General features: G+C 43.5%; 1 protein-coding gene across 7 annotated transcripts in view; it reads left to right on the forward strand.

Annotated features, from left to right (window-relative positions):
* FGFR3 (fibroblast growth factor receptor 3) overlaps positions 1 to 27,322 on the forward strand; it is a 75,716-nt gene that overhangs the window by 35,521 nt on the left and 12,873 nt on the right. For 2 of the 7 annotated variants that reach the window (XM_030564186.1, XM_030564192.1), the window contains 7 exons: positions 1,568 to 1,621; positions 10,810 to 10,979; positions 16,086 to 16,209; positions 16,659 to 16,849; positions 21,914 to 22,064; positions 26,009 to 26,196; positions 27,142 to 27,287. In XM_030564186.1, the coding sequence (XP_030420046.1) occupies positions 1,568 to 1,621; positions 10,810 to 10,979; positions 16,086 to 16,209; positions 16,659 to 16,849; positions 21,914 to 22,064; positions 26,009 to 26,196; positions 27,142 to 27,287 (1,024 nt within the window). Of the gene's footprint in view, positions 1 to 1,567; positions 1,622 to 10,809; positions 10,980 to 16,085; positions 16,210 to 16,658; positions 16,850 to 21,913; positions 22,065 to 23,172; positions 23,318 to 26,008; positions 26,197 to 27,138; positions 27,288 to 27,322 lie in introns of all 7 variants that reach the window. The other 5 variants (XM_030564187.1, XM_030564189.1, XM_030564188.1 and 2 more) reach the window with 5 other exon arrangements.

A 27,322-nucleotide genomic window follows, 5' to 3' on the forward strand; every position in this document is an offset into this window, starting at 1 on the left:
TATAACCATCTCAGTGTTAGTCGATTGAGGGAGTGAGGAGATGAAGTGCCTCATTGGGCCTCAGACCTGCAAGGTGCAGTGGGAGCAGTGGCTCCCTTACATGATACCACCCAGAGGCGGCGCATGACTTCACGTTCCCCGCCCCGCCCCAATTTCTGCCTTCCATTTGGCCCTGCTCCCTGAACTGCTGATGTAGCAGGGCAGAGCCCACCCACTCCCAAGCCATCTCTAGCCGCCCACCCCAAGAGTTACACGTCATCTCTGATCCCACTTGGCACCCAGACACTTCAAAGCCCTTCTGCATGGTCAGGACTTTGTGGCTCCCGGAGGCAGAGCCAGGGAGCAGCTGCTTTGCATGACATGCACTGTTTGGAACCAGGGAATTGTTCCATCAGAAATCTACAGAGCTGTTGTAGCTGCAGAAGATTGACATGTGCTTCCTCTGGGAGGGTTTTGTCCAGTACATCCATATAGATTGGATGCCCTGGCCATGACCCTAGCTTCCCCTCAAATCCTCCCTCCCTGTGTTTCTCCAAAGCAGCACAAAACAGGCAAGAGATGCAGATCAGCTGTGCCCACTGCCCCTCTATTGGATACTGCAGTTCAGCTGCTCGTGCCTGTAGGAGCATCATGACCTGGCCATTGCAAATGTGTGTGCTGAGTCTCCAGAGATGAAAACACTAACAACTCCACTGGCAGGCAGAGCTGCACTCATGTAAAGTACCTACTTTCCTAGGCTGGGTCTGCACTACATACATACTTCAGTATGAAAAATCTCCATTCAAGCAGTGTACTTTTGCTGACCTTAGCCCCCCATGTAGACAGTGCTGTGTCGGCAGGAGAGTTTCTCCTGCCAGCTCTCATGGAGGTGGATTTATTAAGCTGACATGAGAGCTCCTGTCCACTTTAAGTGCCTTCACCAAATGTGCTACAGTGGTGCAGCTGCAAATTTGTAGTGTAGACCTGACCCCGTCTCCTGATTGTCACAACTGCAGCATAGTGCCTTCATTACAGCTTGACAAATGGAAGGGTTTCCCTGTCCTCCTATCTCAAGTATCTTCCCCTTCGTAGTACTCTGTTCCCAAGAGTATTACTAGAAAGACCTGCTCTGGAGAACAGGCAAGAAGAGTCTGTGTCAGAAAAATATGGGTGAGGAAGAAGAAATGAAAAGGAAATAAAATTCTAATTAAATCGCTCTTGTAATTTCACCATTACACTAGTTCACTAGTCATCGTAGGCCTTCAAAGACTTAACACACATGCTTAATGTAATGCACCATTCACGATCCCATAGCAATGTGGAATCAGTGGGACTACTCAGTGTGTAATGTTATGCATGTTGGTAAGTCTTTGCAAGATGAGGGCTTCCGAGTCTTTCAACCTAGAGAGGAGCTGAGGTAAAGGTGCACAATTTCACGTATGGAAGCTGCCTCTTGAAAGTCTGCTCCATAGTGGTTAAAAATGACTGAGTTTGATCTACAGTTTCTTGTAGTGGTATCAAGAAAATGAAATACTGACATACCAGTAGTAGTAGCACAAGAATACTTTTTTTTTCCTTCCCTTTCTAGATTCTCCATCATCAGGTGATGATGAAGATGATGATGATGAGTCTGAAGATACAGGTAATGGCTTATTCCCGAATGCATAGTCTCTTTCTTTAAAAATATCATTCATGCTGTTTCCACTCAAGAAGGTGTTTGATTACAATATAGGACATACAACATATTATTATAATTATTATTCAAAACAGAAGATTTCCAGAATGTATACGGGGAACTGTGCGGCCTGGTGGATAAGACACAATCATGCACTCAGGAGGCCTGAGCTCTTGTCCTATCTGTGCTGTGGACTCGCTTGGTGACCTTGGACAAGAGACAAAACAGCTCTCTGCCTCAGTTTCCCTGTCTGTAAAACCGGAATGCGTTACCTACTTTTTGAAGTGCCCTCAGATGGTATCTTACCTCGTTCAAAATTAAAGGTGATAGCCTGTAGCATTGGAAATAAGAATTCCCCTAGATTTGGTACCTAGCCACCATAATGAGGTGTGTTCTAGAGTCTAGAAGTTCATAAATGATGGCAGGGCAGATATTTATTATAAGGTCTTTATATTTATGCTCAAATACAAGGGTGATGATGGCCTTCTACAAATCTAGATAGATTTGACCTGTCGCTTTAACTTCTTGAACTATAGTATTAAACCTGTCCTTGTACTTAAATTCAGGCATACTCATTCTGCCTGCGTGTTTTATTTCAGTGTAGCTATACTGATTTTACACCAATGGAGTATCTGTATTTTGTTTAGCCAGTTTAATGCTTTTTCTTTACTAGCTAGCTTGCTGAGGGAAGGAGCAGCCATAGGCAAGATACATTGATGCCTTAGGCAAGAACAACTCCATTTGATCTGCACCCTCTGATACTCATGGTGAAATCAGCCCCAAATCTGAGCCTCACATTGTTTTCCTTTTCCAGTGAGGCTCTTTCAACCCTCGTGCTTGGTACTTTGAGTGTAATATCATTAATTTGGATCATTACATGCTTCAGAGGCATTAGTGTTGGTTTTTTTTAATGCACTTTATATTTCTGCAAGGCAAATTGTGTGTGTGTGTGAGAGAGAGAATAAATATATGTCTAGTATTTGAACTTCAAATCAGCTATGTACCTTGGCAGAAATTCAGCATGACTGGAACATTTCTCCTACCCACAGCATTAGGTCTCTAGGACTCTGTAAAACAGGTCTGCCACTGTAATAAATTTGTACCAGAGTGTCTTGCAAGAAGTGAACAGTAATTGGGAGTTATGGTGCCAGCGAGCCATCGGCAGCAGTTAGCGGTTTTCTGATACCTGCTCGTTAGCAGCCTGCTCTTACAAGGTGACCAGCACCTCCTGACAAACACTCAGCACCTTTAATGCCTTAAAGCGAGTGGAAGTGAAGCAAGTAGTCAGCACTACTCAGGATTTGGCCCTGACTTAGAGAAATACCTGATTTAACACAGTTTGTAGTTCTTTGCTGGTTTATATATAGATTTTTTTTAAAAATGCAGTTTATAATAAACTGCTTCATCTCTTAGCACCGAGTGTCACAAAACACGGGCTGTGTGGTGTTACAAAAGGACACATTTTTCTTAAATAAAAAAGAAAAACCACAGGTGTTCTGCCACATGTATTTATAGCTTATATTCTGGGTCTCCTTGACTTTGAGGGCTTCTTTTTTTAGAGCAGAAGGTAACCACTAGGTTTACACAAAGGTCTTGCTATGAAGAGCTGGATTCTCTTTGGCTATACAATGGTCAATTAGGCCAGTGTGCCAAAACAGAAAGCTGTGAAATCATGTGGCCTGTGGCAATGTGAAAGTGCTTTTTCCACCAGATGTAGTCGGACCCTCCAGTTAATCTTTGTCCAGTATTCCTGAGTTTATTGCATAAATGGGAGCCATGTCGTCAATCCTTCTGCTGCTGTATGGGAGGCTTTGACACATGACCATCTGTGGTACATTAATTCTAAGCGCCAAAGATGGAACAGATCTGTTTGATCATCTAGGTCTCCCCCTAACTCCCAGGGCAGTGCATTCTGAGTTCTTCATCCCAGGGCCTTGTGCGTAATCCTGACCCCGCACTTCCTGCTGGCAAAAAGCAGTTAGCAGTAGGTACATGCCAGCGAAAACCATGATGACTATTAGCGGAAACCTTCTGTATGTGCATGTGTGAAAAGAGGCCAGGCTGAGAGGGATGACTGTTCTTCTTTCTCCCTCCAACCCCTCATTGACTCATGCAGTCAGAGCGGGAGCAGGGGTCAGTACAGAGGCCCAGTGCTTCCTCACAAATGGTCTCATGCCTCTCTTGCAGAGATCTGGAGAACTGCATGGATCACAAGGGACCCATACGATGTAAGAGCCAAGTCCCTTGCCTTTCCACAGGAACCTACCCCACAGAAGAGTTCCCTGTGGGCAGGGCCGGCTCCAGTTTTCTGCTGCCCCAAGTGCCGCCCCCCCACTCCTCCCAAAAAATTGCGGCAGCGCGATCGCGCCACTCCACTCTTCGGCGGCAGGTCCTTCACTCCGAGAGGTACTGAGGGACCCACTGCCGAATTGCCGCTGAAGACCCGGATGTGCCACCTCAATAACGGGCGGAGTGCCGCCCCTTGGTATTGGCTACCCCAAGCACCTGCTTCCTTAGCTAGTGCCTGAGGCGACCCTGTCCATGGGAACCTGGGAGAGCTTCTTCCTCCCCAACTTTCTCAGGTTTTCCCCTCAGGAGAGAGAATGTCATGACCCTTAGTTCTCAGTCCACGATTTTATCGGGAGTCTCGCAATACGTGGAGTTTTTCTTAAAGCTCCAGTTCCAGGAGTCATGTGATAATGTGAGACTCTCAGCTTATTTCATTCTGGTTTTGGTTTTTAAATTATGTTTCTAGCTCTTGTGGCTGCAGTGAAAAGCTTGAAAATGTGACACCCCCCCCAAGGTTTCCAAGATCAGAAGGGAAATATAAGACCTATCCAACCCCAAGTGTATTCTTTTTTTGAATGTTGTGGTTTTTAAGCCTATCTCCTGATCTTTTGGAGCCTGACTTGTGATTTTTGAATGATTGGGGCTGGCAGTATCGAAGCTGGAAAACAAAGTAAAGACTTTCCTAAGTGGGACACATACATGATGCAGAAACCCTGTAGAACGTTGAGGCATCTGCATGGAGTTCTCTGCTACTTTCATCTAGCTTTAATCCTCTGCTCCTAACAGTAAAATTGGAGGTGATCCCTCCTTAAAAAACAAAAAACACACGGGAATAACTTCTGTAATTTCAAATCACACCCAGCTTTGCTGCAGCCAAGTTACAAATTGCAATCTGTGCTTGCAGCATCTAAATTATCTTACAGCTGTTTATTCTGATTCTAAAACGAAAACAAAACTCTTCTTTCAGACCCTCCTCCCTTATCTCTCCAATTTTATCTATTTATTCAGAGTCCCTGCTAGCTAGCCGGAGCACCTTCAAAGAACCAATGTAATCTCCAATTAAATCTGACTGTGTACTCAGAGACGTCAGATGGGGAAATTACACAATTAGACTTGATTCTGTCTGGTGCAGAATTTCATGGCAGTACCTAATTGTTAAATGAGCACTCAGCTACATTAATTATTCCAAGTATCACTCCTCTTTTTTTAATTGGTCATTCAGATAGAATGGGTGGCCAGAATCTTAGACAAATAAAGTGGATCACTAGGCTTAGTATATGACTGTGGGAAAGGATCTAGATAATATTTGCTGTTCCATTTTTCACACCAGTTAATGTAGATTTACTGCTCATAGTTAATTTAGAGGGTATTTATTCAAAATTTCACTTTTGCTCTCAGTGGTTTGTGATCCAAGCACTCACAGAGGTTTGTGATTTGCATTTCAGAGGAAATTTAGCATTTTCTCCCATACAAATAAAAAACCATCTACGTGCAAGTTAAACTAAAAGCACTGATGTTCTGTCCACTTCCCTGGATGGCAAGAATGAACACACCTTAAATGGGACACTGCCATAGATATTTATTCTCAGGCCAAGCCTGACGCTGGTTGTGACCAAATTGCATAGGGGTGGGACTTCAGCACGGGAGATCCCAAGATTTTAGAGGTCCTTTTGTGAATGTGCGGTCATGTGGAATAGGACTCCAGTGAAGGAGGTAGGTCATGGAATAGAGCAATTAGTTTAATCACCGTAGGCCTGATCCAGCTGGTGCCCACTGCACTCCCTCCTCTGCCTTGCGAGCTGTAAGGGCCCAATCCTGCTCCCCACAATGTCCAGCAATAAAATGTCCTCAGGTTTCGGTGGCAATATTTGTTGCCAGTGATTGATGCAACCTGAACTTCTCTCATTAAATTCAAATGCGTCTTGTAGTGAATTTTAATGTGACTAAAGTTCCTTTTGCTTTTGGAAGTTTAAATCTCAACCTTGGCCTGCCCTGCTCCCTCCAGACTTGGGAAGATAGAAATGGGGAGGGTGTGTGGTCTAGCACATATGAAGTATAACGTGGCAAGGAGCAGTCGTCATGAAGCATCCCCAAATGTTTGTGGCTTTGTGAGTCATGCAGCGAAAGCTCCCAGCACCTATGAACTGTGGCTGTCTTATTACACCTCCATGCCCAGAGAAGGGTCACTGCCTGAGTTATTTTATGGCATTTGAAACCTCTCTCATGTTCATTTGCTGTGAACCCAAGTTTGCTGCCTCTATGATTTCCAAAGAACATGTTAACTGTACAATTCCTACATTTCCTTCTATTGTTGTTGCTTATTGCTACAAATGCTTTAATCCGGTTGTAGCTGCACAGTTCTGATCCCTGTGGGCTCAGGGCCTTAACCTGTCTACTCAGCATAATAATGTTAAAAACTAGGTGAAACGGGGGTGGTTTTGCTGCTAGGTCCAGATTCTGACTTCTGAGATGCACAAGCAACTCCCACTGGAATCAGCGAGAGCTGTTCAAGCATATATGAGGGGAGAATCAGGCCCTTAATATTTAGTCTTCATGATTACAGTTGTTGAAAGGTTGTTGAAGTATTTGGGTCCATGTGGTCTGCAGTCTGATTGATGAAGTGTTGAAACAAATTAGAGCTGAGAGCAGTGCAAACAATACCGCTGTTCTCCGCGAATAAAGAGATGTGCACTCCTGAGCCTACAGTTTCCACCTCCTTTCTCACAACCTGGTGGCTTTCCAGCGAGGCAAGTCAGCTACAATGAAGTGGAACTTGTGTCTCATGTTTGCAGATGCTAAAAATGCCTGCTGGCTGGGGCAGATGTAGGCCTTGGCTACACTGGTGCTTTATAGCTCTGCAACTTTCTCGCTCAGGGATGTGAAAAAAACACCCCCCTGAGCACTGCAAGATACAGCGCTGTAAAGCGCCACTGTAAACAGTGCCGCAGCGCTGGGAGTGCGGCTCCCAGCGCTGCAAGCTAAACCCCATCAGGATGTGGAGTAAGTGCAGCGCTGGGAGGCCTCTCTCCCAGCACTGGCGCTGTGACCACGCTCGCACTTCAAAGCGCTGCTGCGGCAGTGCTTTGAAGTTTCAAGGGTAGCCATACCCATAGCCTACACTACAAGAACTTGCTTGCCAGTTAATTCCTTGGGCCCTGGCATCAGCTAACCTAAGACACACGTTTTTAACAGTGAGAGTAACTAGCCATTGGAACAATTTACCAAGGGTCATGGTGGATTCTCCATCACTGACCATTTTTAAACCAAGTTAGGATGTCTTTCTAAAAGATCTGCTTTTATTTTGGGGAAGTTCTGTGGCCTGTGTTATACAGAGGGTCAGACTGGATGATCACAATGGTCCCTTCTGGCCTTCGAAAGCTGTGCCCAGTAGGAGAAAGTAGGGAATGGAGATCAGATAGTGAGAACTCTTAGCGAGGTGCATTTCACTTCAGTGAACTATGCTCTGAGCAACTGAAAATCTAATCTCAGCACTCAGTCATTGTGTCAAAATCTGCTCATGGTTACAATGATGTAAATTCAGAGTAACCACCCCTGTGATTTTAATGGAAGGACTCCAGATTATAACCATAATCTGTATAGTACTTCACAGCTGGGGGCTGAGGGAGTTAGGCATTCTTGATTCAGTGAGATTCAGGCACTTGACTCCTTTAGGTACCTTTGAAAATCCCAGCCTGTGTGTTGTCAACATTAAAGATGAACTTCTTGTCACATTTGAGTCCATGAAGTTTGCCTTACAAGCTTGATTGTGTCCAGCTCTGCATGGATTCAGTGTGTGTTCTGGACTCAGTGCAAGAACCCAATGAGGTTAGCACCTCTCCAAGGGGGCAGGGAGGGCTGGTATGTCCATTCCTGCTGTGCTTCCTTGAAATCTGGGGGGCATAATGCTAGCACAGTGTCTTCAGCAGCTTTCCTCTGTGGTGACGCATAGGAATGCAGGTGGGGTGATGCCCTGAGCACAAGGCTGTGGAGAAAAAGTGCTCACTAATTAATGCCATCCCTTACTTTCTCCTTTTGGGCAAAGCTTTGCAGGTTAGATGATGCAAGTGCCCAAGGAATTTGCAAGCAAGTTCTTGTAGCTCAGACTAGATAAGCTGCAGCACCCATGTCAGGAAAATATAACTTAATGCCCCCGGTGTTGGTGTGCTGTTATAGACAGGACAGCTCGGGCTCTATGATGTAAGATCAGCCCTGTTCTTGTGTTTTGGATACAAGTAGAAACATGAAGAGCTAAACCTATGTAGGTCTCAGTTTGTTTTGGGGAGGAATAAGCTGGCAACTTAACAGAGGAAAAAATAACTCTCAGTACTAGGTATAGGCCCCAGGGGACTGTATAGCATTTAAAAGTTTTTTCCTGGAATTAAAATTAAATACTGAATTAAGAGCCAGCAAGAGGGGAGGACTTTCCATGTTAGACATGGACAGTTTTAGCCTCAAAATCATCCAACCAGTTTAAGTCAGGTATGTTTGTTAAATGTGTTGAGACTCCTCAGGGGAAATGCAAAGTGTAATTGTTGCACCAGAAGTTTACCTGGCTAATAAAAGTGGCACTTTTTGGATGTACTTTTTGGACCCATGCATATGATACAAAGGTATAGACACAGATAATTAATGACTTCAGTGGAGCTGTAACACTTTACAGCAGCTGAGGGTCTCGCCCATTAAGTCAGGTTTTCCAGGACTAAGCCAAGCATGAAGTTATAGAGATTACAGTCTGGGCACACCTAGTTCCATGAGAAGATACAAAACTGGGCAAAGGCCCAGAATTATCGAGGGCTTCAATAGAAATGGAAACCTAAGTAGCAGCATTTCTCAGAGCTGACACACGCACAGTAGGTAGTTTCTAATCCTTTGGACGGTAGCTGCGATTTACTATTGACCCGTGGCCGGCCTGTCGCAGCAAGTCTTGATTACGCATCATAGCTGAGAAAAATAAATGAGAGTGACATTGGCGCCCTCCTACTGGTTGAGAATTGACGCCATTCTTTTATTGTGCTGCTGTCTGTAACACGTCAGTGGAGAGGAAACATTGCCTGGGAGGCAGTTTGGGACTGTAATAATCTCTCCCACCAGGGGATGTACGAAGTACAGTGAAGCTACATCCATGCTACTCTTTTTTTGCCAGCTAAGGTTTTCTGCTGGTCTGTGTATCTTTATGGTCCTCAGCCCTGTAGTGTCTGGGTGCCTCTCAAAAGTCAGTGATGTTCCCCTCCACACCTTGCATTTTACAGATGGGGAAACCGAGGCACAGAGCGATGAAGTGATTTACCCAAGCTGTACAGTCAAGTTGTGACAGAGCCTGGAATTTAACTCAGTGGTTGGAGCCCTAATGTAGAGAGATTTCTAGGCAGCCATTGGCATGTTACTTCCATGTTGTCAAACCCTGCTCAGAGCATTTTTAGGCTTGTCTGTGTCTAAACTGCAGACAGGGCTTTGTCAGTGCTAATGCTCCCACCCAGGTGTCTGCACTTGTGTTAGCAAGGAAGGAAAAATTGAGGCAAAAAAAGTCTTAATGGAGACAAGGCTTTAAAAAAAGGGAGAGGGAAGAAGATTCAAAAATCCCGTTGACTTTCAATGTCACTGAAATTCACTATGGTCAGCAGAAAGATATTGGAATAGTGAAAACACTTAATTTTCAATGGGACCTAGGAGATTTGGCATATGAAACATAGGCTCCTAAGCCACTTTGGTGCTTTTGAGAATGTTGGCAAGGAGGTTCTCTTGCCTGTTAGGCCACGTGAGGAGTTTAAAGGCCTTGCTGTGCTCAAACACCATTCTCACAGGTATCCCCTGTCTTTGCATAAACTGGTTCGCATGCCCTGCATCTCCAGGGCTGGTGTACTGCTGCTGGACACTTCATTTCGACTTAAATGATGTATCGTCTTAGCTGCCAGCCTTGCCGCCTTCTCCCAACCACTGCAAGCCATTAGGGACAAATTCTGTGTGCCTGTGTCTCCCCTTGATTTCACTGGGAGCCGTATGATTCAAAGGGCAGAACATAGCCCACAGGGTGACATGAAAAACACCCAGAAATACAACCCTGTAATGTTTCCTTAAGCAGAAATCACACTTTGGGAAACTTTTTGTGCCCCCCCTTCCCCATACACACAGTGTAATACATTTTCTGCCACTGTCTTAATATGTGTATATGTAATGCATATGTGTAATGGTTGTGGCAATGCCAAGAAACATTGCTGTCTACTTAAGGCAGATTATAGAAGTATCTTGTGTTAGCAGTAGTATTTAAAACTTGTTCAAAGGTAATATGAATCCTTAAAGCTAAAACCACTTGTAGTTTAAGAAAGTAAACATGATAAACCGCTTTGGAATTTTGGTTTTTGTCTTTTTTGTTTTTGCAGGGGGGTGGGGTACATTCCCCTTCACTTAGAGGCAAACTCTTCCAGTGCTTTCTGCTAACATTACTTTCCCTTGGCTCATTGCTGGACCATCATCACTCTTTCACGGTTCCAGCACCTTACTGCCACCCACAGTTCTTGGCTGGCATTCTGTTGAAGTTACATGTATGCATTTGTAGAGTCTGAGGGCCAGATTCTGACCCTAGTCTGGAATAACTCCACTGGTTGGTTGCAGTGGAGTTACTCCAGATTTACACTGGTGTTACCAAGAGCAGAACCTGATCGCAAACAAGTCTTAAATGCAACCACTCTGTCTGCATATATGAGAATCATTTGACTGGAAAGTATTTCAGTATAATTCATCTTAACTACAGCAGGGAGCAGTTGAGATACCACTCCATGTATGCTGAAGCCTCTTAGAAAGCAGCTGCTCCACCTCATGTTATGTTCTGCAGAAATAAGCCTATTTGTTTTGTGTCTTCCACTTCTCAGGTGCTCCTTATTGGACCCGTTCAGAAAGGATGGAGAAGAAGCTGCTAGCTGTGCCAGCAGCAAATACCGTCCGCTTCCGTTGCCCTGCAGCAGGCAACCCCACCCCATCCATATACTGGCTGAAAAATGGCAAAGAATTCAAGGGAGAACACCGAATTGGGGGCATCAAAGTAAGGCATTGTGGCTCTAATCTTGACCGTGCTGTGTTCATTAATCTCTTTGATCTATTATTTATGGACCAATCAGAGCTAGCATTCACTGAGCAATCTTGAGAGGGGCAAATGAGCATGAGATCCCTGGCTTTACATGGTAAATATTTCCATGACCATTAGGGCTTATGACATTTTTCTGCTCAAGATGTTTTTTTCTAAAATATGTATAAATTGCGTATCCCTCAGTACTGCTCATCATCTTGGCAGCTTTGTCATAAGCGAGAGAGAAGAATATCCGTGTATGTCATCATGAACCACAGTGACTGGGCCAGAGTGGGGATATTTTCGATACTCATACTCATTGTTCAAATAATTGTTAAAACTAGCTGCTGCCCATTTTGGTGGAATGCCAACACTGAGCATTTGCTCGTGTTGCTAGTCTTTTTAAAAGTAACCTAATAAAAACAGATCAGGTGTATTGCTGTGCTGGCTGCAATAACTAGATGCATTAAGGTACAAAGAGACAGGTTTCTATCCAAGTTACAAAAGTGTAAACCCAGAGTGATAACACTGAAATCACTGAAGTGACTCCCGACTTACCCGTGTAACAGATCAGAATCTAATCTGAGCTCTTAAGCATACTTCAGACATGTAACACGAGCTCTGCAGAAATACTGGGACTCTGTTGTGTTTGGGAGTCATTAACATTCTTGTGATGTAAATGATTGACCTGCGGTGAAATGATGTAAGCCCCTTTGACTTGGGTAGTGATAAAGAGGGATAGGTTGGCAGTGTGGTTTCGAAGGTATTGCAACCATGATGTCTACAAACAGAGCCCACAGACACCGAAAACCAGTAAATATGCCTAACTAGGTGACTTATCTGACCAGCAATTTCTGCACCACCTTGTGATTGTACATCAAAATAAGGCAGTAACTTAGCAGGAAAATCAATTGCTCTTGATTTTCCCCCTCCCCGCCATACTATACCAAATGCCTTCCCGTTTACCATTTTGGGCAAAAGAATAGCTGGTGGGATGGTTATAAACAGAGCAGAGTCACACAGAAGCTTCCTAATCAGCACATTGTGGTTTGTTGACAAGGGTGAGGGCGCACAGGCAGTTCCAGTTCTTTGGAGAAGTTAAGGCAAGAGGAGAACAGGGAGGTAATTCCTCTCTGCAACTGATCTGATAATAGATAACATTTCCAAATCACCCCGTACAACACAAACATTTTGTACTAATTACATGCTGTACGGATCATCATGAACTGCTTTCAGGCTTGAATGTGTAGTTTTAACAAAAATGTGTGACGACAGCTGCACTAAATTATGCTCGAAGAATTAACCCTAAAGTTAAAAGTAATTCCACTTCCCACTTCTCTGTGGTTTGAATCTGCCCTCGAGTTCAGATAGAAAAGTTTCATCCTCTGCATCACAGTAACGTCTCTTGCACCACAGCGCTTTATTTTCTCTCCCAGGCACCTTCCAGCAATAAGGAAATGTTTAAAAAGCTATCAGAGGCAGTGTGGAGCCTGTTAAAGCCCCATTGGTTTAATCCAACTCTCTGTCTAGACCAGGGGTCGGCAACCTTTCAGAAGTGATGTGCCGAGTCTTCATTTATTCACTCTAACTTAAGGTTTCATGTGTCAGTAATACATGTTAACATTTTTAGAAGGTCTTTCTATAAGTCTATAATATGTAACTAAACTATTGTTGTATGTAAAGTAAATAAGGCTTTTAAAATGTTTAAGAAGCTTGATTTAAAATTAAATTAAAATGCAGAGCCCCCCAGACCGGTGGCCAGGATCCAGGCAGTGTGAGTGCCACTGAAAATCAGCTTGTGCACCACCTTCGGCACATGTGCCATAGGGTGCCTACACCAGGTCCAGACACAGACTCACTCTCTCTCCATCTCTAGACACAGAAACACCCCTTTGTTTCTCTCTTCCTTGCTCCCTACCCTTGTAGAGCTTAGATAGAGACCCTCGTCTCTTGTAAATATGCCAACTTATATCAAGTGAGGATCTGTGCCAGAAAGAAAGTAAAAAAAATAAATCAATTCAGTGTATCGTTTATTGAAGATTAAACTCTGCAGATACCATTGAGTTCCCATCCCAGGATTTAGGCCCGGTGAAAGTGAATGGCCAGATCCACAGCTGGTGGAGGTTGGACAGTTTACACCAGCTGAGGATCAAGCCCAGTGGATTAACCTACAAAGGATAGAATCACAAATTAACATTTCCTCTTTCTCTTTTTCTCCAGAGTTCAGAATAGTTTAAAAAATGGGATTTAGATACCACCAATGTGCATCAAAATTCAAAAGAGAGGAAAAGAAGACTTCCAAACACAGATGAAATAAATTCTATACAGTTCATCCTTAAATGGCAGAGGAGCGAAATTCATATGACTTATCACATGAAATTTCCCAAAGAGAATTAATAGTTAAATCCTTGCTGGAATCTATAATATTGTAAGCCTGTGTGTGTTAAATGACCCTAGAAGGGAATAGGGGGCTGGAAGAGGGAGATTGAGGATTATCCCTCCCCAGACCATTGCACCAGCTTGCATACCAGTCTAGCAACCATGGGCTGAGTTTCTAAGTGTGTCTGCAAATGTTTATCTCACAAGACGCCAAGAATGAGAGCACCAAATAAACCAGAGGGATTTCCAGTATCTCACTGATTTGATTAAAGTCTGCAAAGAGTTACTTTGTGTTTCTAATGGTTTATCAAATACAGCAACTGCCCAAACTTGGGAACGTCCTTCTTGTGATCCCTTGGGTCTGGACTCAGCTTTCGACTAAAACTTTGCCTCATTTGTTTTTTAAAAACCTTTCCAGACACCTTCTGTGTCACAGGAACACAGCTCAGAGCCACAGTTTGAATCTCTATTCAGATCCCACTTCCCCAGAACTCAAGTCACGTACAATGAGGTGATGGACACTTTGTCTAGAATAGGCAAGACACATGGTTGGGTGTTTGGATCTAGGGTTATGACACAGCTCTGCCACATGCTTCGTATCTGGAGCCAAGCTTTACCGGAGTTCAGATCCTAGATGCTACCATGATAGATGCTTTACAGATGCCTAGGAGAGAAGGATTAAAAGGGGTGTGCAGATGCAAGGCTACGATACAAGTCACTAGAGCGATAGGTCATTAACAGGTTTAGATCGAGATCCCCGTACCCCCAAGTGCAGGCATCAAGTCTGGTCCAATTTCACCTGTAAATTACATGACAAAATGCCCAGTGGAATATCCAGGAGGAGTATCATTAAAGAGATGGGTCAGTAAAGAGATGCTCTAATCATGGTGAAATTCTGGTCCGGATTCAGCCCTCAGATGCACGAGTGCATTGGATATCAGGGTGCAGAATTGGACCCATAATCCTCAGCAGCCAAAACCTTTCCGTCTTTCTGTTACGTATACATTTAAATACAGTGACATGCTTTGTTGTCAGCACTTAGAAACAAGGTTAGGAAAATGGGCCAGTCAACACTGTTACTTGTGCAGATGCTGAGATACAAAAGATTGGGGGAAAATCTAGCTTTATGGCAAGAGTGTGACTTCCTCCATTAAAACCAAGCCATGGTTGCTTCATAGCCCTTACACCCAATGCCTAGTGTAGTAACACTGCTTTTGACAGTGCAATTGTGCTCTGATCCCTTTAAAACAAGGCATGAGGATCCAGATAACAACTAGTGAAAGATGATTACAGCAGCCCCGTTTGAATTCACCTGCAGTAGCTAAAAGTGCCGACAATTGATGACACACTAATTTTCTGCATCAGCCTTTGGTCTTCTGTAGTGTGCAGAACTGGCATCACTTATGCCTGTTGATTCTATGTACCAAGAATCCGCTCCAATACACATTAATAAAATATTGTTGACAGCTGTTTGGGAGCAGATGGCTTCTAATTTAACGTCCAGAGGCGTGGACAGGTTAACTGACTCTGTTCACGGGGATTATGCATACCGAGCACGTTTGTGTGTGTGCATGAATCACTTTGAGTCTTGACTGCTCACAATTGCTTTCTACATCGGTTCGAGATTTTCAGTGCTTCCCACATATATGATCTCACTTAACTGAGAGTTGGCTAGTGAGTTGTGCAAGGACACCAGCATTCATTTTCAACTCTGTTAACTGATGGGCCCCTGCGGCCTTGGCCACGTCACTTAAAGTGGACACCATTGGTCTGAAATCCAATCAGTTAAAAAAAGGACACGGAGTTTCATGTACAGCACTCGAGCCAGGGTCACCCTGACAGTTTTGTGCTTCACACTCATGGTTTTCCTATGGTTTTTAATCGTGTCTCTCACCTGTTACCCAATGGAAGGCGTATCCAATGAGAAAGGGAACCAGATAACTATGTGAAGGAAATAGTGAGGCTGACTGTACATAAAGTGCTGCCTAATACCCAGAGTAAACAAACTGTAAAATATAGTATTTCTTTTTACTCCCTGGTCTCTTTCAGTTCTACTGATCGATGGGTGAGTGTTACTTGTAACACAAGTAGGTTAAAGATCTGCCAAAAACACCCAAAGGTGTGGTTCTTTAAGCTGATGGGTTCCATTTAACCTCTCTGGCCCTCAGTTGACTGGAGTGTGTGATGCTATCTTATTTAATGTCTTTGAAGCACTTCCAATCCCTCTGATGAAAAGCGCAACATAGAAGTGCAGCTAACAATTATTTGTGTGATCTTAGCACCAATGAACTCTAGTTGTAGACCCAGCCCTCATAGTGCTAGGTGCTGTACAAACGTAGAACAAAAAGATGGTCCATGCCCCAACGGGCTTACGGCCCATTATCTATATTATGGGAGCACCTACAGCCCCAGACAGGATTGGAGCCTGTTATACAGCCCTCTGCACAGTTGAGTCGCTGGGCTTGATTCTCACATAAGGACCACTGTACACGAGGCAAGCAGCATAAATTGTCCTTAAAGTGGTCAGAACTTATATTTACAGACGTGCTGCAGCCCCACCACACTGGCAGAGTGGGAGTGAAAGACGCCTGGGAATAAACAAAAATGAGGCCCATTGTGTTTTGCCATTTGTTCACTGATTATAATGGTCCAATGAAATGTGATGCCTTATGGATGACTGGGGTTTGTTTTTCCTCCCTCTAGTTACGGCATCAGCAGTGGAGCCTAGTGATGGAGAGCGTGGTTCCGTCAGACCGAGGGAACTACACATGCGTTGTAGAGAACAAATATGGCAGCATTAGGCACACTTACCAGCTAGATGTGTTAGGTAAGATTTGTCTACTTCCTCTTAACTTCTGATACGCCATTGTCGTCAAGAGGCTGCTTGATGGTTTATGTGCAGTGATGATTTTCAGCTTAATCATATACCCCATCCCCTGAAGTGAATGACACAGGTCCATAACCTAGCTGGCCTTCATTCTCAACGAGCGTTCAAGGAGTGAATGTGCTATGCTGAAGGTGATTCTTCCTGTTCAGGACTGAGGGCAGTTGATTGTTGATTGGGGCAGTGGCTGGGAAGCCTATGCTGCAGCTCCCCAGGTGTACCCCATTCTGTGGGAGAGCAGAGAGCTGTGTTCTTTGTTCTTGCTCATCCAGTGCCTTTCATGAGCCCTAGTACAAGCTCCTGTGCAGACACTGGCAGTGGCGCCGAAAGCTACAGACAGGCATGTTCAGTGGGGAGAGAGGTTAAAAACGGGTTCCCCTTTTTCATTTCAGAAAGGTCACCTCACCGGCCTATCCTCCAGGCAGGACTGCCTGCCAACCAGACTGTTGTGGTAGGGAGTGATGTCGAATTCCACTGCAAGGTGTACAGTGATGCCCAGCCTCACATCCAGTGGCTGAAACACGTGGAAGTTAACGGCAGTAAATATGGATCCAACGGGACTCCATATGTCACCGTGCTCAAGGTTGGTAGACACAGTTTGCTTTTGCATACAAGGGAGGATGAACGCCTCCTCTTCGGTGGTCTCACTATCTCAGGGATGCCATCTGAACTGCTTAGATATTACAAGGATTCCCAGAAATGTTACCTTCCTGGATCCCTGCTTTGTCCAATGCTAATTCAGTATTGCCAGAAAGTTATAGATCTTCGTGTTGATCCAGAAGGGTGTGCTCTGTACTTCCATGGCAGTGAATGTGCAGATTCCTCAGTTAGCCAAAGGTTAGAGGTGCCTGTTCAAAACAACCACTCTCAAAGTTTGAAGGCATAAAATGAACGAGGCCTTCTGAAAATGTACATCCACAGAGTAAGATCCTGACTCCATTGAAGTCGGTGGGGATTTTGCTATTGACTTCAGTGGGGACAAGATTTCACCCATAATGGGCGAAGTAGATGAGATGGTTTTTATGCTCAGCTCTATTCATTTGCTGTATTACTAATATAGGTAAGGCATCTTTCTTGTGTGTTTAAATTAAAAGTGAAACTGTCAAGGTATAAACCACGGGCCAAACTTTGGTTTTTGCACAGAGGTCACTAAAGACTGGATTTGGCATCACATTTTTAATCTGTGCATTTCAAAAAAAAAAAAAGAGAGAAAAGTAAAAAGCAGTTGTGTTTGAAGCCTTGCTCTGTTAGGAACTCCATTTTCTGTCTTTTTAGGATCATGTTTTTGCAGCTAGATGAGGCTTTGGTACCTAACTGATGAGAGACAACAATGATATCTAGTGTCATGTTAGATTAATTATAGCTAAGTATTGCCTCAGACTGTCAGGACGTGTACAGTCTTCTGCCCTATCGCAGTCAGAGTTACAGTGATTACCAACTACTGTGCTAGTCAAGTATCAGAGGAGTAGCCGTGTTAGTCTGGATCTGTAAAAGCAGCAAAGAATCCTGTGGCACCTTATAGACTAACAGACATTTTGGAGCATGAGCTTTCGTGGGTGCTGTTCATTGGTGAAATGTATAGCTGGTGCTGTGGGGAAGAGGAGACATACAGAGAGCTCAGAGCTGTGGACTGGGGTGAATGCAGCACTGTGCAGGTGACATCATTATTTGGCAATTTGTTAAACCGCCCACAAGTATGTAGATGAGGGGGCAAATAAATGCCATTAAGGATAGCATTTTCCAAAATGACTTACAGGCTGAAAGGAACCCAACTTTCATTAAAACAGTGGGATTTATGCTCTGAAACTCCTTTGTCACTTATGAACATGATCTTAGGCTGCTTAGTTTCTTGAGTGCATCTGAAAATTTTGTCCTGTTTAGAACCGGGAAAGATACATATTAGAGGGAATGGTTTTCCTTCCCCTTGTTCCTCTCAAAAAATAAGTCTCTCCCTGTAGCTATGCAGCGCTCACACTGAGAGTTCAGTCCAAAGATTAGGTGTTCTCATTCGTGGTGAGAAGTGAACTTTATTTAGATATTCATAAACAAAGTCGAAAATGGAATTCTAAAACACAACAGAGTCCCCCCTACCAGCAGCATCAGCAGTTCAACACCACAGGTCCTAGGGGGGAAAGCCTTGTTTAAATCACATCATCTGTGCGTTCCAAGTTTCCCTTATATGATTGTTCCAGTGTTTATAGGGGAAGGATAATGAGAGTATTCTGGGCAGATGGGATATCTTTTTTAGATATCTTTAAGTGGCACACAGAGCCAGAACATATAGCTGTAAAAGTTCCTTTTAACAGTAAAATATCACAAATATGTCATTTAAAGGAATGTCCCCCCATTTTTTTCTGGAAGCAGGATAGGAAAGTGTCCTGAGACAGCTCTGCCACTGTTTGAGCCCAAACTGAAACTGTCAGAGCTTATCTGATTATGTTCACTAGCCTAGATAAATACCCTGGACAAGCAAATGGTTGTGAGAGTCATAACACTTGTGGGGACTGTGTCGTAATGAATGAGATGCTTTCAGGTGAAATTTGGCCTAAAATGGATGGAACTCCCCCTATATTTACATAAGTGTGTATGTACACATATACCCCTACTTTTAACAGTGTGTGCACCCTAAATAACACAACATGGTGCTGGTGCCTGAGAACAAGGATGTGACCATGAGCCTGATTCTCTTCTCACTGCTCATACCAAGGACATTAAAGCAGTTTCTCCTCATCCAAGCCCAGATTCAGGAAAGCATCCCCTAGTTGGCAAAGCACTGAAGTCTCATGGTAGCCTAAAGCTAAGCATGTGCTAAGTGCTCTGCTGCATAAGAATGAACTTGAGCATGTGCTTAAGTGTTTTCTTGAATGGGGCTTTCCAGTGTTGTGAGAGAATATGACCCAGCGCCGGCAAACAAAACTTAAAACTGACTGGTCCATTTTCCTGAGCAAATGCAGAAAGAAAACAGTGTAAACCATGAAAAGTGTTTACTTTTAAAACTCTTTGCAGTTAGCTGAGATGCTTTATGTAAGTCCATTTTTAAAATTCACAGGGCTCAATGGAGTTACTCCAGATTTGCAGTTGTATCTGAGAACGTAATTTGGCCTTTGATTGTCAACCTGACGATGTCCCTTTTACATAGTAGATCCAGCATATTGTCAGTTTCAAGGCACGCTTTTTTTTTTCCTACATGTGAAGTTAAAGAATGGTCAGACTGTATGTACCGTCCTATAACTCAGCCAGTTAAATGATAATGGAAGCCAGAGACCCTGGAAATCATTACCCAGATTGAACTAACACAGTGGGAGAAATGGTTGGAGACTGTTTGTTTGTTTTTCATTATTTGGCATCACAAGTTGATAAAACTTTTTGTTGTTCTGGCTGTGCATAAAGATTTGCTTAAAATATGCCTATAATTAATTTCCCATTGATTTCACAGCAAAGTACCAAGTGCTGTGTTACATGCCACTCAGTATAGTCTCATGTGGTCCTTACAGAATAAAGTGCTGCTACCTCTGGAAGTTCACAGAGTTGTGCAAACAGCAGATCGTGTCACAAACCCAGGATCCTACTCTGCTGTGGCAAAGAATTATACATGTAAATAGTGTTTAAAAATTAAACACTGAGCAACCGAGGTGCTAGATTATTAGAACTGCCCAATGCCTTCTCCTCTCTCTGGACAGAGTGAGCTGTGCCTTGCTAAAGGTGTGAGCCTAGGCAGGCATTTGGAAACAGAGGTTTGATTTTATTTTTATTTAATGGAAACAGCACACTTATCCTTGCTACTTCTGATTAATTGTCACTGCATCTGGGTGTGTTAACGCTGGTTTATGGCATCGGGGATCAGAGTGTTTCCATTTCAGGACGCATCCTTGTGCTCAAATACTGTGCCTGGGTTTGGGTTTGTCATTCTCACTTTTGTATGGTTTATTATTTTTAAAACGCGAAAGATAAGGTAACTAAAGTGCTAATGTGTTGGAGCTGAATTGCCCCTCCCCTTTGGAGCTTTCCCCACATAATTATAGAGCAGGGTTTGTTCTGCCCCTAGGGGAGGAGACAGTGGCTCCGATCTCAGTCCCTAGCAGAGCAGCTGTAATGGAGTCATGCTACCAGTTATGGTTGCCTTAAAAGGGATTCCTGATTATAAGTCCCTCCAGTGCAATCTACACAGGATTGGAGGGACATGATGCACTTCCATGAAGCTGCCCAGTCTCCTGACCCCGGGCAAGTCCCTAGTCCAGCGGAGGGGCTTCTGTGGAGTCCAGAATATGGGTTGGATGGCATGCTGAAAGCAGCTGAGGCCCCTTTCATGCAGGAGGGAAGGAAGAGCTGCATGTCAAGATTTCCCCCTGCATGTGGATCTGGGGGAGCACAATCTCTCCTGATCATTAAATTTAATGCTGCACTTTAATCCGTTCTGAAATTGCTTGACAAAACCAAACTGCCATCTGGATCAGTTACCACAAAGCTGGGCCTAATCCTGCGAACAAAAAGAATTCTGTAGAACACAGGAGGAATTAGCAGGATGCACGGAGGAATGTTCTCCATGTGCCAGTCAGGGGGATTGAAAACGCCTCATTCCAGTCTCCAACAAGGGATGGTGTTAGCCCAGGATAAACTGTACCTTCTCCATCAATACACAGAGAGTTTAGTTATAAATAATGAAGCAGCAGCAAGGAAACTTTCTCACTAGTCGATTTAAAGACGAGTTGAAACAAACTTTGCAAAGTTTGAATATCAGCAGTGAGATTGGGCCTGAAACTGTAAAGTTCCTATCAGAATTTGAACCCTAGGCTCATCTGGGATTATGGAGCTGATCCTGCAGTCCTTTTCGCAAGTCAGAGCTGCAGAATCAGACCCTAACATTGTGGCTGTAGATTGGGCCAGGCAGGGGAATAACAGAGCACTATACTTCATGTTATCTCCCAGGCTTGAAAGGAGTATTTTTCTAAGCTTTCAGGCATGTATTGAGGCCGTCCAACAGGGTTGCACAGTTTCAGACAAAAGAAAAACAACTGTTTAGAAACAAACCTATATGCCATTGCAGCAGTTTGGAAGACGAGAAATAAAACCCCATTTAATGGTCTGAAGTTGGACTGATTTATATGCACCACTTTATTTAGTAAAGAAGAGTCTCCTATGTGCAGTGGAAAAAGTTACAGCTAATTTCTGAAAGGCAAAGTCAGCAGTAGGCTTCAGACTGCCACTGCTTATATTTTGTCTCCAAATTCTATTTTGGAATCCTGATAATTGAAACAGTATTTGCTGAGTTCGGTTGCAAACACAAATCTCCATGTAAGCCCTTTTCCTGCTGCTTCTGTCTACAGAGTTATTAAGAAACCATAGAATCTTTGGCTTTCTGGCTGCCATTAGATGCAGAACAGGGTAATTATCTTTTTAAAAGAGAGATTCTGTATGCCTTTTAATTGGAGAAGCACCAGTAAAAGGAGAGGAGTGAACTCGTGCAGTGTTAGTGGGCCAGATCCAGGTCACCTTGCTCACTCAAGTCTTCAGTAGCTCTCCTCGTGTGAGTAAGGTGAGCAGAAATTAAAATATACAACGGTCATGCTCAATCAGTCCTAAGCTAACATAGCTTCGATGGAGGTATTGTTTGGTTTACTGAAGTTCAGGTTTCTGTCTGTTCCTGCAGTCTTGGATCAGTAAAAACGCTGAAGCCGATGCTAACCTAAATCTGTTCAATGTGACAGAACAAGATGAAGGAGAATATCTGTGTAGAGCCAACAATTTCGTAGGCATAGCCGAAAAACCATTTTGGCTCCACATTCGCAAACCAAAACCAGGTAAACTATAGACTCTGTCCCAAGGCCCTAGCAACTGCAAGAATGAGCTTTAACATTTTAAGAAGCTAGTGATTAAAATGACTATTCATTTTGTATTAAACCCTGTCAACTGATGCTGAATGGCTTTACCTTATTTCCTTGCTAATTAGTTTGAAAGAATTAAATGCCTATACATCAATTGCAATGGAAAAATTCCCACAATAAAATGACTGTCAGCTTTTTCTGCTCGTATTCTTTTCTCTTCCTAACAGCTGAATGCTGATAACAGGATTGCATGCTAATGACCTTTGATGTTCGAAGCTCTAAGAAATCAGATTCACTTGAAGATTTTGCCCATATTAGTAAAGTCAGTAAACAGACTTTTTCCTTCCCAATAGTTATTCACAATTGACATCGGTATTAGATCATGCAGACAAACGCATAAGTAGAGAATAGCAGAGTCCAGTCAGTCCCTGGTTTAACTCTGTTGTTTTACACTCCAGAAGAATTTTGCCTATGTCTTGAAAATTTTCAACTAATTATAAAGTGAGAGGCTAGTCAGCCAGTCTATCTCCCTGATAATGTAGGAATGTTCCCTAAAGGATGCTTTCTAATGATGATCCAGAATTACATTATAGCATCAAGAGCTGTATTATTAATAGATAAGCTTTTGGTGTTAAAATTGATATTAAAAATAATGTCCTTCTGATGAACATATTTCTGTATTAAGTCAACATTTATCTAGTCAGCACTTTACCCTTTCCTCTCTACATCTCTTCTTTCTCTTCTCCTTACAAGCTCTGTTTTTGTTCCCACACTCACCCTGCTAACCAACAGTCAGTCCTATTGTGGGGGCAATTTTTCCTTTTAATGCTTTTGCTTGCATGCTTCATTAGTGGGACAGAGTAAGAGCCTGGTGAAGGGAACCTTTTGCTTTTACTACAGGTTGCAAACGGGAATGAATAAATAAATGTGGAAGATGGGCCACTGAAAACAAACAAGCAAAAAAATCTTCATCTGCTTTTGAAATTTGCCTGTAAATCCGTGTGGTGTCCTCAAACTTGCTGGGAATGTGGCTTATCCTCTGTTTTTCCTCTCTGTATATATGTGTATTTTTTTTCCCCTGTAGACGGCAGGTGTTAACACAACGGATAAGGAGCTAGAAATACTGTACTTGCGAAATGTTACTTTTGAGGATGCAGGGGAATATACTTGTCTCGCTGGGAATTCTATTGGGTTTTCACATCATTCTGCTTGGCTGACGGTTCTACCAGGTATTTCCTTCTGCGCTGTCCCCTTTCTTTCCTCTTGGTGATGCTTCAGTGTTTAATTTAGAAATGCCAAGTTTCCACAAACTCTACATTACATGGAGCAGTGAATTTTGATCTTTAGTCGACTTCTCTGCAGAAAGAACTCTCTCCTCTTCAGTTTGCTGTGCAGATCTCTAATGCATACTGCAGTTGCATGGTAAATACTGACATGCTTCATGTGTCATCTTGGGCTCACAGAGCACTTCAGAGATAATGATGTGAACATCTCAAGATCCCTTTGATTTAGGCATGTAGTATTATTCCTACTTTAAGATAATTTCTCTACCTGCTCATCTATAAATGGAAGGTCACAGCAAGAGTCACTTGCTGTGGTACAGAACCCAGGAGTCCTGGCTTCCAGGCACTGCTGGGCTGATTTTCAGAGGTACTAATACTCTGAGCACCAACTGACGGCAATGAGAGCTGTGTACGCTCTGAAAATGAAGGCTGAGATGACCCCATCTTGTACTCATTTCTTGTGCAAGAGTTACATTGACATAGGACAAGTTCAGAACATGCAATAGAGAGATCTGGACTGCTGATAAGAGAGAGACTGCACTGTCCCACATCCTGAAAGCTGGCCTTGTGTTAAAATGCATGAACTCGTGTGCGGGCTGGGCCGCTTGGGGAAGGTACAGTCCTTACTCAAGCAGCATTTCCCCTGAAGCTGATGGGGGTTGTGTCCCAGAACAATTGCAGAAGCAGACCCAAATTCAGCCTTTTCTTTTTATGTAATATTCATTTTTAATAATCCATTGAATAGGCAAAAAATAAATTATATTCTCTCAAATTCCCTGGTTACAAAACACGTTTTGATCCTCCCTACCACCATCATTGTTGGTAGCCCTTGCAAACAGACGTGCCCCAGAACATTTTTCTGAACCAGAAACTTTGGCATTTCTAAATCCTGATGTTAACTGAATTGGTGATTTTTTTCATATTAATTGCCTTTGTTAGGGGTCAGAGTGTCTCCTCAAAGACAAGTGGGATCTGCCGGTTCTTCTCTCTAAAATGGCTGGTGTCTGATTCTGTTTCCGCTTCTGCCATCCACTTGATTAAAAAATATTTCTGTTGGTTTAAGTTCGGAGGTTTACATTATTATAAGAATCTGCCTAGATCGTATCATCAAATTGTTGCATTGGTTTTAAAATGTATGAACTCGTAACATATTTAAAAAAAAAAAAAACAGCTAAAGTGGAACTTTATAGTGAACTCAGATGCGAGGAAGCTCCAGGTATAGCAAACTGGAATGGGGGGTCCAGACTGCACCAGCCGTTAGGGAGCTGCAGATTGTAGTCAGTCTGCAGTGACCCTTCCACTTTCAGTAAAGGGAGAAAAACCCTGATCAGAGCCTTTGGAGCTGTGATCAAACGCAGCAGAACAAGCCCAATAGTATTTCATGGCATCCATACTCCTGGCCCTGATCCTGCGAGTTCGCTCAACTGCTTCTGACTTCACCGGGGGTTAGCAGGGCTTTGCACAAAGGTTCTCTGCTCATCTGGTAAGCTCGCTCACAGCCATATAGCTTGCTGCACAGTGCGTATGTGCGTGTACAAGCCATGACCTGTTTGAGTGGAACCCCCCGTTTTTTGCATTGCTACGTTCCTTCACGGACACAGTCCAAAGTCTGATAATGTCAGTGGAAAGACTCACATTGAAATAACTAGGCTTTAGGGTAGAGCTTGAGTGGTTCCATAACCCCTTTGCCCATAAAGGAATAGAGTTCCCCATGAGTTTTCTTCACTACTTTCAAGTCACGTGCATCCGACTTGCCCAGCTCCACAGTTAGCCCAGAGTGAAGTGACTGTGAAAGGGAACAGAGTGATTTCACTATAAGGAGTTCCACTGCTGATTAAAGATTCATTGGGCATCCTCTTTCTGTTAGTATGTTGTTGGTTTTGCTTTGACCCCTTGTAAATTCAGAAGTGCTGGACTGAATGGAGCAGGTGGGGAATCATTCTTGATTTGTGCTTTGCTTGAGTAGGAGTTGCAGGATTGAGCTCTGAGTGCATACTGCTAATTATGTTATAGCCATCAAAAAGATTGGGCTCATGACTGTTCGGTGGGCCTAAGGGAAGTTCTGACCTTCTGGAATCCTGGGGTGGGATTTTTGTAAAAATAATTGGGATAATCGCGCCTTCCTTTAGTTGTCCAAACAAAATATTTACATTATGCATTAGAATGTATAATTAAGCCTAGTTTCCCATTTATCTTCATCCAAGTATCACGTTTTTAACCTCCCCATACTTTGGAGACAGGCGTGATTCAGGTGGGATAAACTGAAATCTTAGTTTGAGTTGCCATGTTAATCCCTTGTCTGGGGCACATCTGTTGCCAACATTGGGGTCAAAACTGATGAGTGAAGTAGAGGAAGGGCCCAATCCTGCATTGTTTGCAAAAGCAAAACACCCAGTGTAGGCATTCACAGTTCTGGGTTTGGGAGGGCTACTGGGTCAAGTCCAATGGGGTTACACATATACAAAGATGTGTCCAACCTAGGCCTGATCCAACTCCCACTGAAGTCAATGGGAAGATTCCCATTGGTGACAGTGAGCTTTCGCTCAGGCCCTATCTGAATTTCTCGCGCTGCATGTGTACATGTTGGCTGCCGTCGCCTGTCCTCGCTACTCACTTCTGTCTCTTGTTACTCTACAGAGCTAGTGGAGGTGGATGATTCTGGCTCTGTTTATGCTGGCATCCTCAGCTATGGGACTGGCTTCGTTCTCTTCATCCTGGTGGTTGTCATCGTGATTATCTGTAGGATGAAAATGCCCAACAAAAAAGCCATGAACACCCCCACTGTACAGAAAGTCTCCAAATTTCCTCTCAAAAGACAGGTAACAGAAAGTAGATACAAGATTCCTATCCCCCGTTTGGCCCCAGCCTGTCTTTACATTTTCCTTCCATGTTAAGAACCTGACCTGTGTTTTTTACACAGGCAAAAATCCCATTAATGTCAGCGAGGCCTTCGCCTGAATAAAAGTCAGGCCCTGTGACTCAGTTTGTTTCACTTATTCATTTACTTTCTTTTTTTCCGTGAAAACGTAGTGTGTGGCAGGTAACTCTCTCTTTTTAGTTTACAATTGTTTGTCAGAGGCCAGGAATTCCACAGAAATCTGTGCTCACCTAGGACTAGTAAAACAGACCCTTAAAGCCACATGTAACATCACCCCAGGGAAAATGGACCTCCCAGAGACTAGTCTACCGTCCTGCACCCCTAGCCAGCATGAAGAGGAGGAGTGGGAGAAGAAGTGTATTGTTGGACCTGTTCCCATTGAAGTCACTAGCAAAACTTCCCCTGATGTCTGAGAGTCCAGGATTGGGCCTTTCTGCTAGGGACAGTGATGGGGCACAGTCATGCATCAGTGATGGGCACTGCAGAGCAGTAAACGTAGGAATTAAAAAGGACTGCAAACCCTGCTGATTCAGCCTCTCTGGCTATGAACCACCTATTGGCTTTTACAGGGCTGACTCTACAGACACAAACACACTCCATGTGTATGGGCCAGAACTTTAGCTGGTATAAACTGATGTAGCTGGTGTAAATCAATAGAGTACTGGCTTCTGGTTTACACTGGCTGAGGTTCTGGCTCTGCATGCCTAGATAGATACACTCCCGTAATACGAGACTGATCTTTTTAATGTCCAGGTTACAATTTATTGTAAGTCTTCAATAAACAAAGATTAGTTCAAACTGATTTTCTTGGCTGATTCCTTTTCAAGCATGTCTGCATGTATCTGACACAGAGGCAGTTGGCAATAACATTTTATTTGCTCTATTCAAGCAGGTGTCATTGGAGTCAAATTCTTCTATGAATTCCAATACCCCGCTGGTCAGAATCACCCGCCTCTCATCCAGCGATGGGCCAATGCTGGCGAACGTCTCGGAGCTCGAACTGCCTGCTGATCCCAAGTGGGAATTAGCGAGATCTCGGTCAGTCAAACCCACAAGCTGAATATATGTGTCGT

The sequence above is a fragment of the Gopherus evgoodei genome, chromosome 5 (assembly GCF_007399415.2).
Source record: "Gopherus evgoodei ecotype Sinaloan lineage chromosome 5, rGopEvg1_v1.p, whole genome shotgun sequence".
Classification (NCBI taxonomy): domain Eukaryota; kingdom Metazoa; phylum Chordata; order Testudines; family Testudinidae; genus Gopherus; species Gopherus evgoodei.